The sequence below is a fragment of the Lissotriton vulgaris genome, chromosome 5, assembly GCF_964263255.1.
Source record: "Lissotriton vulgaris chromosome 5, aLisVul1.2, whole genome shotgun sequence".
NCBI classification, from domain to species: domain Eukaryota; kingdom Metazoa; phylum Chordata; class Amphibia; order Caudata; family Salamandridae; genus Lissotriton; species Lissotriton vulgaris.
The window spans coordinates 916,560,092-916,578,377 of NC_141693.1; the positions used below are offsets into that span (position 1 = coordinate 916,560,092).

Here is an 18,286-nt window from a genome sequence, read left to right on the forward strand (position 1 = left end):
TGCAAAAAAACGATGGATTTGGGCCCAGATCTTTTGAATGGGATGAATGTGTGACCTTGATCCACATTCGGTCCATCACCTGTTTTGTTTGCAATACCGCCATAAGTGCGCTGGGGATGCTCAGACGTGGGTCCCAGGCACTCCACACCACTGGAGTCAAGCTAGCCGGGCTGATGAGAGGTGTTACCTCGAAACCGGTCCGGTCCTCGGATGCTTGATTCCGTTCTGGGAAGGACATGGCTTTTGTAGTTCGGACTGGACTGTTCCCATGGGGCACAGGGTCAGAGCTGATTTGCATATCGCCATTGTCTAACCCAGGGTGGTGTGGAGTGCAAAAAAACGATGGATTTGGGCCCAGATCTTTTGACTGGGATGAATGTGTGACATTGATCCACATTCGGTCCATCACCTGTTTTGTTTCCAATACCGCCATAAGTGCGCTGGGGATGCTCAGACGTGGGTCCCAGGCACTCCACACCACTGGAGTCAAGCTAGCCGGGCTGATGAGAGGTGTTACCTCCAAACCGGTCCGGTACTCGGATGCTTGATTCCGTTCTGGGAAGGACATGGCTTTTGTAGTTCGGACTGGACTGTTCCCATGGGGCACAGGGTCAGAGCTGATTTGCATATCGCCATTGTATAACCCAGGGTGGTGTTGAGTGCAAAAAAACTATGGATTTGGGCCCAAATCTTTTGACTGGGATGAATGTGTGACATTGATCCACATTCGGTCCATCACCTGTTTTGTTTGCAGTTCTTTAAAAAAGCATGATATTATCAGCATACAATTTGATTTTGGACATTTTGTTCATTGGTACTTTAATTGACATGTCGCTTCTTATGGCACTAGCAAGAGGCTCAATTAAAGAAAGCAAATAAAATAAAGTATAATGGACATCCCTGTCTAGTTCTCCATTTATCTTTGCAGCAGCTGATATCAATAGAGTCCCCAGTCAATCAAGCCTTGGAGATTGGATAATCCCCCAATAAACTGGTAAGGAAACCCATATGCTTTTTTAAAGAAAGTATTGAAGAAAAGGCTTTCCCAATTCGCCAGATCAGAAGCCTTTTTAGCAATAATAAAAATATCTGAGATGGGATCTGTTTACTATTAAACAAATCTAATGCTTCGATTAAATATTTGGTGTTATTAGATAAATGCCTTCCAGCTATAAAACCATTCTGATCTTTATTTATTAATTGACCCGCAACTTGAGTCACTCTACTGGCCAACGGTTTTTGTATTATTTTGTAAACTGCATTCAAAAGACTAATCAGTATATAGGAGTTTAGATTTTTCAATATTTTTATCTTTCTTAAGGAAGCTCACCCGTATGGCACATCAAACGAGGGTGGAATTCTCTATTCCCTCAGTATGCAATTTGCTGGTTTCAAAATATGTTGATTTAGGACTTTTTTAGATCTTTTAAAAAAACTCAGCTGGAAACCCATTTTCACTACTCGAATTCCCATTTTCTAGAGATTTAGCCACAGAATCATCTTTTTACAGATTGAATGATTTAACCAAACCTTGCCCAGAACTCTGAGTCAATGTCTGGACTAGCAGACTAAAAAAAAAAGATTGCAGCTTAGGCGTATCTAATTTGTGATTTGTGTCAGTAGCCATAGTCATTTTTAGATTGCTGAAAAACCATATCCTTAATGATTTTTTGAGTATTCATGTAAGCATCAAAAAGTGAACAAATTATGTTTTTAGCTGATGTTTCCTGTGTTTGCTAGTCGTGAAACTGACATGAACATTCATTCTCCTCACATACTCTCTCCATATAAAGTTTACTAGTCACATAGATATCCTTATGATAGTGACCTCATCTCCTGTTTCGCTCACTCGAGACCTTGACGATTGCTGCTATTCTTATGACGCAAATTGCAATCATGGGCGAGTTTTAGCTAATATTCCAAATTGTTCTTTATCTGTCAAGATTTACCTATTTCTGCCGTATCTTTAGTTATTATAGTGTTTTTAATGGTGGCCTTAAATGCATCCCATACTATCTGAATACTTGCCAAATTCTTATTCAGCAAAAAAAACGAGTTATTTCTATGTACATTTCTGAAAGCCAAAGTTCCTCTTCCAAATGCAGCTTATTACACAACCATCTATAACTGGACTGGGGCTTCTGAATACCCACAATATGCATTTCTACCATTGAATGGTCCAAAAAAACATTTGGTTTGTTCTTCTGACGCTTAAATATGTGATCTGAAGGTATAAAAACAAATTCAGCCTTGCTTCTTACTTATATGCTGCGGATAAATACATAAGTGTACTCCCGCCAATTTTGGAATTTATCTCTACAGGGAACCACCAAATGTAGGCTCTTTTGGTAGTTCAATAGTGCATTAGTTGTTCACTTGTATTCTATCAGTGATAAATAACTGATGAATGTAGGCTTGGATGCTGGAGAAAATCAAAGTCACTTCCTAAAATTGCCGTACCTGAAACCAATCAAAAAGTGGTGCTGGATGATATTCAACTGAGGCATTTGTTGTAGCAAACACAAATCATAAGCCATCAACCAAACTATTAATCTATGTCCACCTATCCTCTTTATCTACATGGGACGCAATAATATTAATCAGTAGTTGATTATTGATGTATATAGCAACCGCAGTATGGGCTGTTCCTGATAATGAAAGGCATTTGAAACCTGCCCATTTGTGAAACATTAACCAATCTCCAATTTTAGAGTGCTTTACATGAGTCTCTTGCATAAGGATTATATCTGGAGAGTGGCCTATAACCCATTTTCTGATGGCTTTCATATTGTGCTTGTTATTCAAACTGTTTACATAACTAATATAATCTCCGAGTTGTTTCTAACCATCTTTGTTTTAGAGCATCACATTCCTCAAAAATATACATCCAAGCATTATACAGTTTACCATAATCAATAAATATAAAAACAGCATTGATATGAAGTGCATACCTATCTCACAACAGGAGAGCCAATTTGAAATATATGACTTAAAAAAATGTACAAATACGGAATGTGTCCATTAACAATATTAAAACTGCAGGGAGGACAAAGTAGGTCGTGTATTCAATGATAAAGAATAGGAAAAAGCCCTAGAGTATCCCAAGAAAGTCTCCAGAAATGCGCGCTTTAGGAACATCCAATTCAACATTCTAAATAGAGCATACCTCACCCCAAAGCGCCTTAAACGCTTCTACCTGGACACCACTTCGCCTTCCCACGATGCCAGCACCCCGAAGCAGATTTTAAACACATGTTCTGGGATTGCCCAATTCTGAACCATTACTGGGACCAGGTACACCATATCCTCCGGTAGACAACAAACAATTTAACCCTCTCCTCATGGGAAGCTAGCGCTCTCTGTATGTTCCGCAGGCGGAAACCCGAGAAGGTGCAATGTCGCTTTGTTTCCTTAGCTATTCTCTTAGCAAAAAGAGGAATAGCCATGCACTGGTGGGCCCCAGCAGGGCCCCCAGAGGCAGCTTGGATAGGGGCAATGAAGAAATGGGGTGTGGCGGAAGAGTCGCTACGGGAGGAAGAAGTGCGAGGAACACGAAAACACCCCATTCCCCTAGAGCGGGCACAACTGATGCACCAACTTACTCACAAAACAGCACAACCACCCTCAATGACACCTTCCCCCTCACAATCCACACAGGTATCCCCTCAGAGGCGGGCAGACGAGAACGCAGGCCCAGACAGGGACACATAAGATGAAAAATATGGCAAATAGGCATGGATCCCAATAGATAACATACAGCGCGATGTCCACAGTCCCCACCCAGGGGGGGCGATATAGTACCACAGGCAATAATCTCAGCCAATTGTCTTCCACCAGTAGCTCTGCACAAGATACCCCCAGTTCACCCCCAGTTCGCCCCACGGTTCATGGTTTCTTACCCACACTGAAGATCCATAATCTGACGACATCTAGTTGGAAACATGAATACTCAACACCCAGCGAGAACACACCATAAGGGAACATAGTGAGGACATAGGCAGGCCTCTAACCCAGACACTGTTGTATCCACTCATATACTCATGCATGCCCTTTCACCTTACCTGGGTCGATCATAAATTAACCTCAAGGCAGTTGTTATGCTGCATCCAAACTGTGAACACATGAACAATAGCTTTTCCTTCTCATTTGGTTGTGAATTCTTGCCGATTACTTGTCAAAAATCAATGTACTTGCGAGATGCAATGTTTTCCTTTGTCGATTTACTCAATGTGAGGATATACGAAAACCAAATAAAAATATTGGAAAAAAAAACAATATGAAAACTGCAAATATGTACAATTTATACATATTGTATTGCACTGCAACACCGGCCTATTTTACATTCCAACCTTATACCTAATATGGAATCCATACCTTTTCACTCCATTCATATAGGGATAATTTTGCTACATGGCCTGCCCTACCTAAACTAACTGCTTGTAAACATTGTGCAAAAAGTTTATAAAATGCATACATCATTGAGTAATGGAAGGAATGAACATATTCTGATAAATTGATCAGTTGACTGCCTACTAATAAAACTGTGAGTGCTCCCATATTGTAATCTGCTCATTCCTGTACCACTCACCGCTCCCTCCCCAGCTTTCCTGCTTATCGGTAATTCATCCTCTAAAACAGGGGTCTCCAAACCGGTCCTGGAGGGCCGGATCCATGTCAGATTTTTGGGATATCCCCATTGAGATACATGTAGTAATTTTAAAAATCTGGCATGGATCCGGACCTCCAGGACCGGTTTGGAGACCCATGCTCTATAACCTCCGAGTGAACCAACAAACTAGCACTCTGTTGCAGTGGCATGGCTTTCCTATTCCATGACTCCTTAGTTACCAAACTCCCACCGCCCAGCATCATTCTTCTTCAAGCCATTGAGAACTGCTGTAATTAATTCAAAAACAATTGTACTTCTTCCATAGACCCAAGCAAATTAAATTGGCCCTTCTACCGAACTTTCAGCTCTGTGGCCTGGACAATAGGAGCCTGAGCTCCTACTGAACGAAGGGATGTTAACAGCATTTTAAAGTCTCTTTGCCTACGAGCTGAATCAATATTTATATATAGGAGGCAGCTCCTGGATACCCCTTGGGTGATAGGCATACTTTGCAAATCCTCATTACATAACATTAACACAACATCGCAGAAGTTCCTAAACGAAAATTCATTATGAACGTCAAAGGCCTTCTCACATAAGGCTTCATACAGTAACATTTCCATAATCCTTAAGCCAGCAAAATTGACTAACATTGTTTGAGGATACATTGCATTAGGTGAAATGCGAGAGGGCACTATATTTGCCCACATAATTGTTAAATCTTCCAAAAAATCTAGGAGGACATAGCTTTGAATAGGAGCCTCCACATAAGACATTATCCCAGATGCATCTTCCTTATGCTCAAGGATCTCCATCAGCCTCAAGTTTGATCATCTGGAATGATTTACAAGCTCCTTCCAGTTTATTTCGAAGTCACATAATGTGTCTTCCATAGTGATCCACCAGCTCAGAAGTCTTTGAGAGTTTATTTTCACAGTTGAAACTTGCTGCTCCATTTCCACTTTGCTCAAGATCTGTGATGTCTTGTCGTCCATCTTCACAGATCTGGTGTTGCCTAATCTTCTCCATCAGTATTTCCTTCACCATTGTAGGCACTTCTCCATCTTTTATCTGATTTTGCTGCTTTACAGTTCCAAACAGTGTGCACGTTTCAAATTGCTTATCTATGCTGAAATGTCTACTGCCAAAATTAACTCAGTAGACACCCCAGCAGATACCTCATGTTGTGAGGTTCACACAGAATCTTTATATCTAACGTCCCCCAAAAAGTCTAAAGGGACTTATAAGCTACGGCCCCCAGAAGATCTCCTGGTTCCCCCGCTTCTTTCTAAGCGACTGCTTGTCACCTCTTTGAGTGTTTGTAACATTAGTATAACACTAAAACTAGCAAGAGAGTTAATATATTCTGCATGTTTAAATCTTAGAACTTAGAGTCTGAATCTCCTATTTCCCTGACCGCTGCCCCTTTCAACATCGCAATTCTATGAGGAAGGGACAAAGCAAACTTGATATGTTTATCTAGTGCCTTTATCTCCAGAGCCTCTGCAGGCCTGCCAATAGATTAGTCGGGATTGCCTCACCTGCTAAGCACAGAGAACCTTCTTTCAACCTTTCATAATTAATTCTTCAATATTTGCACACCACCTGGGGCCATCTCCTGTCTGTAGCAGCCCTATGCTGTGTGCTTTACTGACAGACGGTGCTACTTTAATTGTCTTCTAACTCCTTAGGGGCTTGGAAGGCATGCTTTGAAGTGAAGCTCTTGAAGTCTTGATTCTCCAGGAGACTTTACTCATTCATTTAGCCGCTACTTTGGCAGGAAGCAGCACTTTTACACTGTGGCACAGCCGGGATATGGGTTCTTCATTTTTGTAATCTTAATAGTTTATTAATCTCATGTCCAATGAAAAGGATCCCAAAATGGAAACACCGGTACTGGCAGTCTTTTTGATAACAGTGGTTAGGAGAGCAACAAGGTTCACTTACCAACTAAGCCATGCAAGTGCAGATAGCTTTGTTGAGCTTTCATGCTTCCTTCAACTACGACAAAATGTATAGTCTGCATTCAAGATGAATGCAGCTGCAATGGCCTCCCCGTACTGCCCTGATGATACTGAGGTGGGGTCAAAATGCCATGGTGTTTGCTGCTATTATGCTGCTGCAGCTCCACTTTCACCATGAGACAGTGAGCAATGGAGGGATCCTGGCACTCACTGTCATAATCCCATGCAACCATGGGACATATGCTCCTTGACACTCCTGAATGTTCCTCATCCATGCAACGTGTCGGGAAACTCCATCAGCACCACACACCGATACGTGCCACCCACTGCCTCACATCACATTGCGGTGTACTCTCATTGCACTCAGTAAGAGGGATGTTGTGAGAAGTGCTGTGAACCAGATGCTATGAGTGACATTCCATAGGCTGGGTAATCTCATCTTTCTCAAAGGATGAGGCTGAAAGAATCTATTCTCTTTTTGTAACGGTTCTGAATAAAGTGAGCATAGACTTAATCAGGAGTCTAACATACCAGTGCGCTATCTTCAGTCACTGACTCCGAGTGCGTGCGTGTGACAGAGGAGTCTGGATTTTACTGCCCAGCATTTTGGTCCATGCCCATCCATCATTCCCTTGTGTCCTGCCTGGTCTTTGGATTATCAATTCACATTCTATAATATTGAAGCTTTCGGTTTCTTTATTATATTGTAATAGATAGAATTACACTTCATTGTGTGCACAGAAAAAGGAGGATAGCTTAATCCAAAAGAGTTTCAAATGGACACAATCTGGTATGATGTTGGACAGCAGTAGCCAGAAAACAAATGCCACTCTAAAAGAAATTTACAACAGCATTGGCAAGAGAAAGAAATTAACAAAGCTGGATTGTGCCCTGTGCTCACATCAAAAGTGTCCTATCACATTAGGCAATACACACAAAAACAACACTAAAGTAATTATGCTATAAAAACTAGAACAATGGCGCTGAAGTGAAGTACCTTGTTTGAGTACGTGCCACAGTCACTCAAAATGAAGTTAACCAGTAGCTTAATTTGGTTATCCCATTGCCTCAGGCTATATGATGTAGTGGGTGGAAGCAAAGTGTTAATAAAACAACAACAGATCAATAGATGAACAGAGGTAATTGAAAGGCCCTTTAAGTAAGTACATTATACATATAATTGTAATTAAATGAATAGGTCTTCACTAACCCCAGAACTAAAAGCACACAGAGGGACTCTCATTTGCAATATACACCTTTTGTATGCCCACCAGGTTTGTGAAACATAATAGGTTTGAAATCACAAAACTCGTTTGAAATGTAGGCATAGTAATGCCTATGTCTGCATGCAAGATATTAAGCCACATTCTTGTAATAATACACATTATGAATTTACTATCAGGGGATATAAGTGTATCCATGGAGAGGCACCCAAAAAGTACAATAGAAGCTCCAAAATCGCTATGATAAGGTAGAGAAGGACGGTCACTATCAGTGAAATGCTGTTTCACCTGCACACCTGCAAAAGTGCAAGTCAGACTCAAAGAAGCCTCATCCATAAACAAAAAACAAGAAACCCTAGTTAGGGTAACTACAAAACAAGGGTGCTCAGAGTAACACCATGCTGCTTCTAAGAAAGTCACACACCATACACAGGTCACTCACTGGAGCTGAAAATTGCACACAAATGACAAATGCAAAGAATAAGAAGCAACAAAATAGGTGATGTGAACAGCCACGGCCAGTGCAGGTAAGAGCGGTGGGGCCAGGTGCAGGGGATTTCGACAGAGGACGACAAGGAAAAATTAATTATTTATTTAATTTTTCCTCGTCATAGTCTGTTGAAATCTCCCCCCACCTGGCCAAATTGCCCCACCGCTCTTACTTGTATGGGCCACGACTGGACGTGACACCAGAATCAAACAACAAGAGCACCAACAAATGAGTCATCACAAGACATATATTGCAAAAAACGGAAAACTAAATCATACAAATCCAAAGTTGCACCAAATGAAAGGTACCCCTGGAAGAGAAGGTTCTGTGGAAAAGAGAAAAGTGTAGGCCCCAAACTATGTATTTTGGCCATGTTGAGATATTTTTTAAACCATTGTGTTAATCTCAACTTCATTTAATTTTCTAGAAGATTTATAGGATGCATTTAGGAGCAATCATGTCTTCATCTAAACAATCCAGGGGCCTGAAATCTTTTCTACCATCTCTTAGTTCTTTTTGGTCCTAAAAAATGAGCATACCCTGGAACTGTATGAGGTTTGTTTCTATACAGAATTAGTGTTAAATATAAAAGACTGTCTGTTTCTGTAAATGAATTATTTGGGTAGTATGGCCTAATCTTGCAGCTGCCAGAAAACGAATTCCACTGTTACTGTGCCTATGGTGTTCCAAAGTCTCATTAAAATTCGATATGAGTCTAGAACAAGCACAATGTGTGATTAGCACTATAAACACAAATACATTTCATCTCTAAATACTCCTATAAATATGGGGGCAGACAATGACAATAGAAATAGGTGCAAATCCACAAAGACTACCTCAATAGCCACGTCATTGGGGTCAATGCCGGATGACACTTTGTCAACTGCACCCAATCGAAATAGGGTTCATCACATAAATTACTGTTAGAAATGGGGTCTCTAGTCGGCAGTGGTCTGCACCCTGTCCACATAGGGATCCTCACTCTAGTCAGGAGAGTCACACAGCTAAGATAGCCCCTGCTCACCCTCCTGGTAGCTTTGCATGAACAGTCAGGTTTATCTCAGAGGCAATGTGTAATGCATGTATACAGTTTCACACAGTGACATGGTAAAAAAACTACAAAATTAGTCCACAGTTTAGAAGAATAGCCAATATGTGTCTGAATAAAACAAGACCAAAATGACAAAAAATACAACATACAGAAGCCAAGATATCACTTTTCAAAAGTCAAATAAGTTCAGCCCGTAGAACTTTATGGATGCATTTCTTTTAGTACAAATTACCTTGGATGTGTCAAAATTCAAAGACGAAAGAGGTGCAGGGGAGGTGAGGCGCCGGAAAAGCAATGCGATACAATTGTTTCTTACTCCCAGGGGAGGTGATGCCACAGTTCCTTACTGCTATGCAGGGGAGGTGATGTGTTGGTTCCTTACTGTCATGGGAGGTGATGCGCTGATCTCCAGTCACGCGGCTTTGGTTCCATACTGCTGGGCAACATCGATGAAGAGACGGCGTCCAGGGACGATGCGTCTAAAATCCAGATGCACTGCATCAATGCAATGGTGGCGATGCAGGTGCTGCATCAGTTTCACAGCCGCACTGAGGCAATGCGTCTAATCTTCAACTGTGAAGCAGGGGCTGGGTCAGAGTCAGAGTGGGTGCCACTGACGCCGTTGACACAGTGCTCAGGCTGTGATTATTTTTCAGCTGCAAAGCAGGTGTTGCATTGATTTTTTCATATGTATAAAAAAAGGTGAGAGATCCTGTTGGGGTGATGAGCGGCGGGACCATTCAAAATAGAAAATATAACTGGGGGACCCCTCCCACCATAGATGCATCTGCTATTTTAAGGAGGCTACGAAATGGTTCCTTATCTCTCAATGTCAACACTTATTGGAGATTTTACTCTACTTCTTATTTATATATAGAGATATCTTCCCGTTAGTGTACCACACTTGCATGCATATAAGTTTCAAAACTCCAAAAAGCATTGAATGTAAAATTGGAACATAAACAGAAAAGAAACAAAAAAAAGACACTCAAAAACACATCTATGTGGACTGGTCTGCCCCAACAATTATATTAATACAAAGTGCAAGACAACAGTTTACATAAATAGAGACTTATATGCAGGCAGTCCTTTCACTAACATGACAGGAGCAGCAAATAGCAGGCTAGCGCAACAAAGCAACATTTAGGATGGCAGTCCCTTCTGCAGCACCCAGCTCTTCTTCCTGGCAGAATATCCTTAGTCCAAAACTGTTCTGATTTTGGAGTGTCAGAGGTCCAATACTTATACCCCATTCTGCCTTTGAAGTAGGCAAACTTCAAAGGAAAGTCTTTGTAGTGACCTGGCTCCAGATACACTACAGGGGGTTGGAGATAGCTTTATTTGAGGACAGGGAGCCCTATTCAGGTGTCAGTTTCAACTCTTCCCAGCACTCTAGTTCATGAAGGCCCATCAGTCTGGTGATGGCCATCAGGGTATGCAAGGCACACCTCAGCTCCCTTTGTGTGACTGTCTAGAGTTGATGCACAAGAGCTCAACTGTGAGCCAGACAAGACGTGCTATCTACAGACAGGCAGAGGCACAGAATGGTTAAGCAAGAAAATGCTCACTTTCTGAAAGTGGCATTTTCAAACAAGCAATTTAAAAACCAACATCCCCAAAATATGTATTTTTAAATTGCGAGCTCAGATACCCCAAACTCCAAATCTCTAGCTGCTCCCAATGGGAAATGATACTTCAAAGATATTTCAAGGCTATCCCAATGTTACACTCTGGGACAGATGGTCCTTGCAATAGTGAAAAAAAATGTGTTGGAGTTCACTATTAGGACATATAAAATACACCTTTACATGTCCTAGGGAAGGTTTGGGCCTGGCAAGTAGGTGCACTTGCCAGGTCATAATGGCAATGTACAACTGTACACACAGAAACTGCAGTGGCAGGTCTGAGACATGTGTACAGGGCTACTCATGTGGGTGGCACACCCAGTGCCGCAGGCCTACTAGTATCATTTGATTTACAGTCCTTGGAATCACATAGTTGCACTTTATTAGGAACGTATTAGTTAATCACATATGGCAATAATAGATAAACCAATCACCAATACAATTCGAGCTCTTGCATGTTAGCACTGGTCAGCAGTGGTAAAGTGCCCAGAGTCCTAAAACAGGAAACATTTAAGTCAGAACAATACAGGAGGAAGGCAAAATATTTGGGGATACCCCTGCAAAAAGGGCCAGGTCCAACTATTATGGATTGTGATTTTGTTTTAAAGAACAGTTTACTAAGTAAAAAAGATTATTCCACAAGCGCTTTTTATCAGCCTTCTTGTTTATCTAGCCAATTTCATCTATCCAATGAGAAAGCAGAGAGAATTCCTAATTGCGCATCATGGTTTAGGTGACATTGATTAGACCTCTCGAGCTTCGCTTGCTAGAGTACTGACGTCATACAATCTCTCAAAGCAATTACTGTGCCATTGCAGAAGGTGCTGTATCTGATTTCTGCAGTACACTCTGTAAGACATAATTAACTATGTTCCCAATGAAATCTAATAGCTGTTGAAAGGCTTCCTGATCATCTGTACAGCGTTGCTAAATCTTTTAGTGAACCACACAATATGACATTAAGGTTACTATACTTTTTGTAATGTATAAAACTATTGGAATGTCTAACAGCAAACCTATTGAAAAACTGCACCATTATTATCAAAATAGTCATAGGATATGAACAGTGTGAACATTAGCTCCTTTTTCTGAAAAGCCTCTTACCTTGAATAATAATGATGAGATTCACCCTTAAACAAAATACATGATGTTACTCAAAACAATTCAAACTCTCCACTAGATTCTACGAATGGCTTACAGGGCTCTTTAGATGTCATGCCAGCCACAGGTTTTTCAAAAGAGTCACAGAAAAATACATGCATATAGGAGTAAGCCCTTTTTATCCATTGAGCAGCACACATCACTCAAAGTATGCTCTCTCCTAACCCAACACACAGTATAGAACACTGCGTCTGCTCACTTCAACAAATTTGATACCTTGACTTTGAGTGACTTTTTTCTTGTGTATGTATAAATATACCTAAAAAGTAGTTCCGCACTATTAACCATTTTAATGCACTTGTATGTCCCACTGACTGCTAGTCCTTATTTATAGTAGGGTGTCTTCACTTACTTTATTAAAAATCAAGAATTGTATTGAATTCTGCTATATTAACTAATTCTCATAAACGACATTGGCATATTTATTAATCAGATGGAAAACAAGCACAATTCATTAAAATAGCAAAAGAGTATATGGAAATTTATATGTTCAAGCCACATCCCCTTAGCTTTATGATGGTCATTTTAAGGACTTGTATCTGGATCGAAGGGTATACCTAGTAATGATCAGAGATACCACACCTTCATGAAAGTATTTTAAGGCTGTGCCATCTGACATGAGAGAGCCATCTAGTAACAATGGGAGGTAATGTAGGTTTGTGGGGACTTCAGTTGAGTCTAACTCAAGAGGGGCTCATTGTAACTACGTACAGTAGTACAGCTCTATGAAAGCATTTTGAGGATTTACTTGAAGGGGATGTCTAGTAACAACTTGAGGTACTGCAGGTTTTTGAATGCCTAGCCAGTCTCAAGAAAAATCCATAGTAAAATACATATGTATGTATATGAACCTTTCATAAACTACATTTCTCTATTGCTTTGGTCAACTAACATCAACAATTTGCTTCTTCCGACCACAGCACACGCCATTTGCCTATTCTTAGCAGAGCACACATCCTATGGCATGGGCTTTAATATAGGCAACTGCAAGTATAGGCCCACAAGTATAGGGCCGCTGAAAATACAGCTAGGACTAAGGCTGAAGGCACTTGAATTTACCAGTGGCTGCTAATAGGCATGCATACTATAATGTAATCACAATTGCACAATAGCTTTTAAGACATTTATTCAAAGTTGCAATGTTGACTCATCATCTTTAACAAGCTTTATGGAGGGCATATTTATCTGATGAAAAACACGCACAGATCATTCAAGCCACAAAAGTATATATGGAAATGTTTATGTTAAAGCCACCACCCCTCAGCTTTACGATGGTCATATGAAGCACTTGCATCTAACTGGAGAGGGGCAACCACTTGAAGTAGTGCAGTGTGGCGAAGACTTCAAACAGTTGTATCTGACTCGAGAGGGGTACCTAGTGACCACTTGAGGTACTGCAGCTTTATGATATATGTTAAGTAGTTGCTGCTTGTCTCAAGAAGGGCATGTAGTAAAGTCTTGGAGATCAGCAGCCGAGTTAACACCTTGCATGCTGCCCCAATTTCCCCCCGGTGCTGGACATTCCATAACTGGGTGTGGTCGTGACGGAGCCATTCCGTCATCAGCACAGCTCAACCGTGACTGATGACGGAATGGTTCTGTCACAAGCATCGAAGGGGTTAAAGACTTCAAGCTGTTGCTTCTGACTTGAAAGGGACACCTAGTAATGATTTGAAGTATGGAAACTATGTGAAAGCCAAACCTATTGATTCTGCCAAGGATGCACACATGTACTTCGCCTATCTCATTTGATTTTAAATCTGAATGCGGCATGTTCGGTGAAAAATGAATTGTTGTCATTGATACGTAGTGGGTTGTTGTAAGAAATTCAGCCATACCCTCCTCATTCTGTTCACGAGGCATGTGGGACCATGACCATGTGAAGATGGGGCAGGCTCCTTTTCACTTCTGGGCAAAGCTAAGTAAATATTCTGCAGTATCCCGTGGGGCTCAGGTAAGACTTCATTCTTGATGGTACCTACATCTGACCATCAACGTTGGTTCACCAAAATACCAGTGGTCGTGAGAGTGACATCATGTGACATTTAACCTCTCACCTAATGATGTGAGAGGAAATTAATTTGACCCTTGACCCTTTTAGCATTAAAGGGAATACTGCTACTGAGGTCCAACAACCCACAATTGTCCAAGAATAAAACATACGTAAAAGATGAAGAAAAGAATGAAAATAGTTGCAAAATTAAACATATATTAAATAGGGTGTTGAAATATTAAGGCAGGGACTCTGTCATGAGCACATAAGGTGGGTAAGATGCACAGTCCCATCACCAACTAACCAGACGACGATCAACATTTCCATGATGAGCCTGAAAGTCACACAAAAAACCCCAAACGTCTAGGCATGATGCCAAATACCCAAACATCGCTGCAGGCGCCTAGTAACAGCCACCAATAGACAGGCACATCGTCAGATGTTCATGCGCGGTCTTAAACCGCTAGCCTCAGCCTTAAGTACGCAGTCACTCCTTGCAATGGCCTGGCACGGCCCCACTTTCCAAGGCACAAATATGTGATTACATGCTTCCCTCACACATTCCTCATTACACCATGAACAACAGCAGTTCAGCTCAACCGGAAAAGAATATAACAAGAGCAACAGTGCTGTAAAATCGTCTGGTGTGGTTTGGGCTGGTGCAAACCACCTATGCAAGGTGCAACCTCTCAAATTCCAATTGCCAGGCCACAAAAAGAGCGGACTAAAACCTGCGGTGGAGAGAACAGGACAAGGGCCAACCATGTTAAATTCAAAACGAGCACAGTTGTATTTAAGGCAATCGATAGTCACTGCACAGCCAGACAGAATCCAGTGTAGTGACTGGCCATTCCTCATGTTTGTCCAACAAAAGGCACCAGACAGGCTATTGATCGATCAACATCACTGTGCGGAGCGACGCATGGGAGGAAGAAAGAGGTTTATGTGGTCCAAATTCTGGTGAGCTATCCATGGGTTGCAAGCAAGGGTCACAGGAGCTATTTATAATGCAGGCTGACAAGGGAACAGGTGGACACGAGTTAATGTGATGCAGGATTAACCTGGCCTGTCAGACAGACCTGCAGCACAGCACCAGAGCCTGCAGCGCTGGAACCTCCCGACAATGTACAATGACCCTTTCCCTGCAGCAATGCTGACACGTTTCTGTCCAAGCCACAAGGAACACTGAAACTAGGGCTGCTCTAGGCTCTGCAGCGCCTCCAGGTGACATTCAAGGAGGCAGGTCGAGTAATAACACATTTTGATATATAAGCAGTGCTTAATTTGCAAAACAAATAAGTGGCAGGACTTACCACAGGAGGACACTTCAGATTGCATCACGCACTGCCCCTGTCATGCTGCCAATAACAGGTACAACACAACTGCAAACCATCACATTCCTACAGGTGTGACAATTCAGACTGTTTCAGGCCCCCCGCAGCTATAAGGATGGCTTGGGTGGCAGGTAATTGTCATTTTTAATGTATATTAAATTATTAATGAACTGTTGTTGTGGTCATCTCTGAATTAGCCAGATAGCACCAACTTATGGCAGACTGTCACAAGTCCCGGTGCTGACAGTTAAGCGCTGGTGCTGAGTGCCAGAAAGCAACGGCTCAAGCTAAGCACTGACTTTCATGCAACAGGCACAGGTATCCCAAGAGCACAAATAATTGTTTCTACAAATTACTGCATATTTTGTCATCATGCAAATCTTTAAGCTTCAATACTTGCTGGAGAGAATCTCATCCACTAAATATGGCATGTTTGCCTTGGCATTAGCTTAAACATATCACAAAAAAAATTCCCAGACCAGCTCTTGGCAAAACATATTGTATCTTCTTAAATGTTCAAAGGCAGTGGGTGCCTAATGACACTTGCAGTAAGAGAGCCTTTATGTGCATTAGTTTGTAACAATGTAAAACAGTTTCAGTGCATCATTGTTGTCATGTAATTGTGTCCATATAAACAACAAAGTCGTCGTGCTTGGGGCATGTTACATATTGTGCGTATGGTCCCTGTTCCTGCCACGACACACCTTTAAACGTGTGTGCCAGGCACAGACTGGGACATTGTGCCATACTACAATCAAGTTGCTGCCCTGAGCACAGTTGGAAACTCACACCTGCCCTGGGGGCAGCGCATTACTAAAAGAGAGAACGCTGTTTGAAGCCACCAGTTTGCCTTTCACTGTGCAAACAGCAAATTGACCAGCTTTTTAATGAGGGCAGTGAGTGACCATCCTGCAGTGGAGTGTCTGGGTGACCTACAGATCTAGATAGATCCAAATATCTGCATTAAAGCATGCTGCCTGAAAATTCAAATGCAGGAACAATGTTTTTATAATAGTCGATAGTACACTGTAATCAAAGCAAGTACATATTTTTCGCAGCACATACATGTTTTGCCTCTTTAAATTCCTGCACAAAAACTCAACAGCAATTTGGCTGTATTTAAATTTCCCTCATTGCAGTGCTTTGAACGGACGGGTACTATCCTGTACTGAGTACCGGCACTTTTTAATTTGAGAGGGAGAGTACCTGCACTACTCAAGAGAGATGTAATACTTTTAATTTGAGTGTACCGGTACTTCTCAGAAACAAGCAGGTACTCTGATACCTAGTACATGGACTTCTATTTTTCCATTTCAAGCACTGACTCACTTTATAAATGCACTAATTCAAAAAGACAGTGAAGAGCCAGTATTTGATCAGTGATTGTTTGATCCTCTTCAGTGTTCTCACAAAAAAAACAAGCATTTAGGTGCCAGAAATAAAAACAAAAGCAATGATGATTTACTTACACTTTGACATACAATTGGATACCGTATGCGATTGATTCCGCCAGCAAACACCGCAAAACACAGCGCACTATGGAATGAGAAGTTCAGCAGCATGTGCCATCCTTTTCTACTGATTCGAATTGTGCTGTAAAAAATAAAATAATTAATTGCATCAAGGGTCTCATTTAAACCGCCAAAAGAAATTCAACCAACTCTCTGGAGGAAACTTTCCACTTCCGCCCTTTTCGCTTCCCGTGGCTTTATAACACACAAAAACACAAGCCGACTAAGCTTTGCAAATGGAGAGCATTAATTGAAGATTAGAAGTGGAATTAATTGCATTGACTTAATCTGATCTTTAAATCTATCCGTTTTCACCATATCAAAACACAAAATTTTTAATTTTTATCAACTTTAAACACCCTGTGTGCGTGACTGCCTGAAGTGGAAAATGATAAATGCCAAATGACTTTAAATACAAAAGTAGGTCGTATCGCTAAAACTGCCTTTGCTCAAGCAAAGCATTATTGGCTTTCAGCTTGTGATCTTTCAGAGAATATCAGAGGACATCTCGCGAGGCGGGCAGGGAAGGGAAGGGGTGGGGGCAGAGTTACAAAGGCTGCTTATGAAAGATTCTAATAACAAAAGACTTGTGCGCAGGCAGGGTCCGCGTCTGCAGACACCAGCTGAGGTCGTGACGCACAGTCAGAATAACGTTTCTTACATTTCTTTTTTTTTCTCTAGTTCACAGCAAAAAAAGAAAACATTAAAGCTGTGATGCAGTTCATTTCATTGGTATCCAATCTACGTGGAAGAGCACAGGAGTGATGCCTCCTGTTCACGAGATCCATGCGAGATATGCTACACACACCAATTGTAGTCTAGATGTATTTACATATACAGTGTTGATTCACAAAGGCATCTATGAGTATGTGAAGTACTACTCCTTTAATAGTAATTCAAGTAGTATTACTTGAGAAATGTCTTTTTGAATCGGCTCAGGAACATTCAACCCCCTCTCAGTTAAAGTGCAAAGACAGAACAATCCATCATCTACACAAATAGTATAACCCTATTCTCTTAATATTCCAATTTTATATTTTGCAGTGAGTTTGCAAATAAATTTAAGAGTGCATGAAGTAGCACATAATTAAAACTCCCTCTCTGGATGGGTCTCTTTGTATGTATGTATGTGTGTTCTTATATAGCGCTGGATGTTACCCTTGGGCATCTCAGCGCTTGCCTTGGGAACCCGTCCTGGTTTTTCCCTGTGAGATCACCCGTGCTGGGCATCCCCAAGGTGAAAGCCAGGCATCCCGCCGCGTGGGGGCGTTGTGGAGATTAAGCAAGCTTGTTGCCCAGAGCTGCATAGTGTGAACTGGTGCTTA

General features: G+C 41.5%; 1 protein-coding gene across 1 annotated transcript in view; it reads right to left on the bottom strand.

The window, feature by feature from the left end:
* Nucleotides 1-18,286, bottom strand: part of ADGRA1 (adhesion G protein-coupled receptor A1) — a 791,567-nt gene that overhangs the window by 499,890 nt on the left and 273,391 nt on the right. The window contains exon 4 of the mRNA XM_086922531.1: nucleotides 16,920-17,043. Coding sequence (XP_086778657.1) covers nucleotides 16,920-17,043 — 124 coding nt within the window. The remainder of the gene's footprint in view (nucleotides 1-16,919; nucleotides 17,044-18,286) is intronic.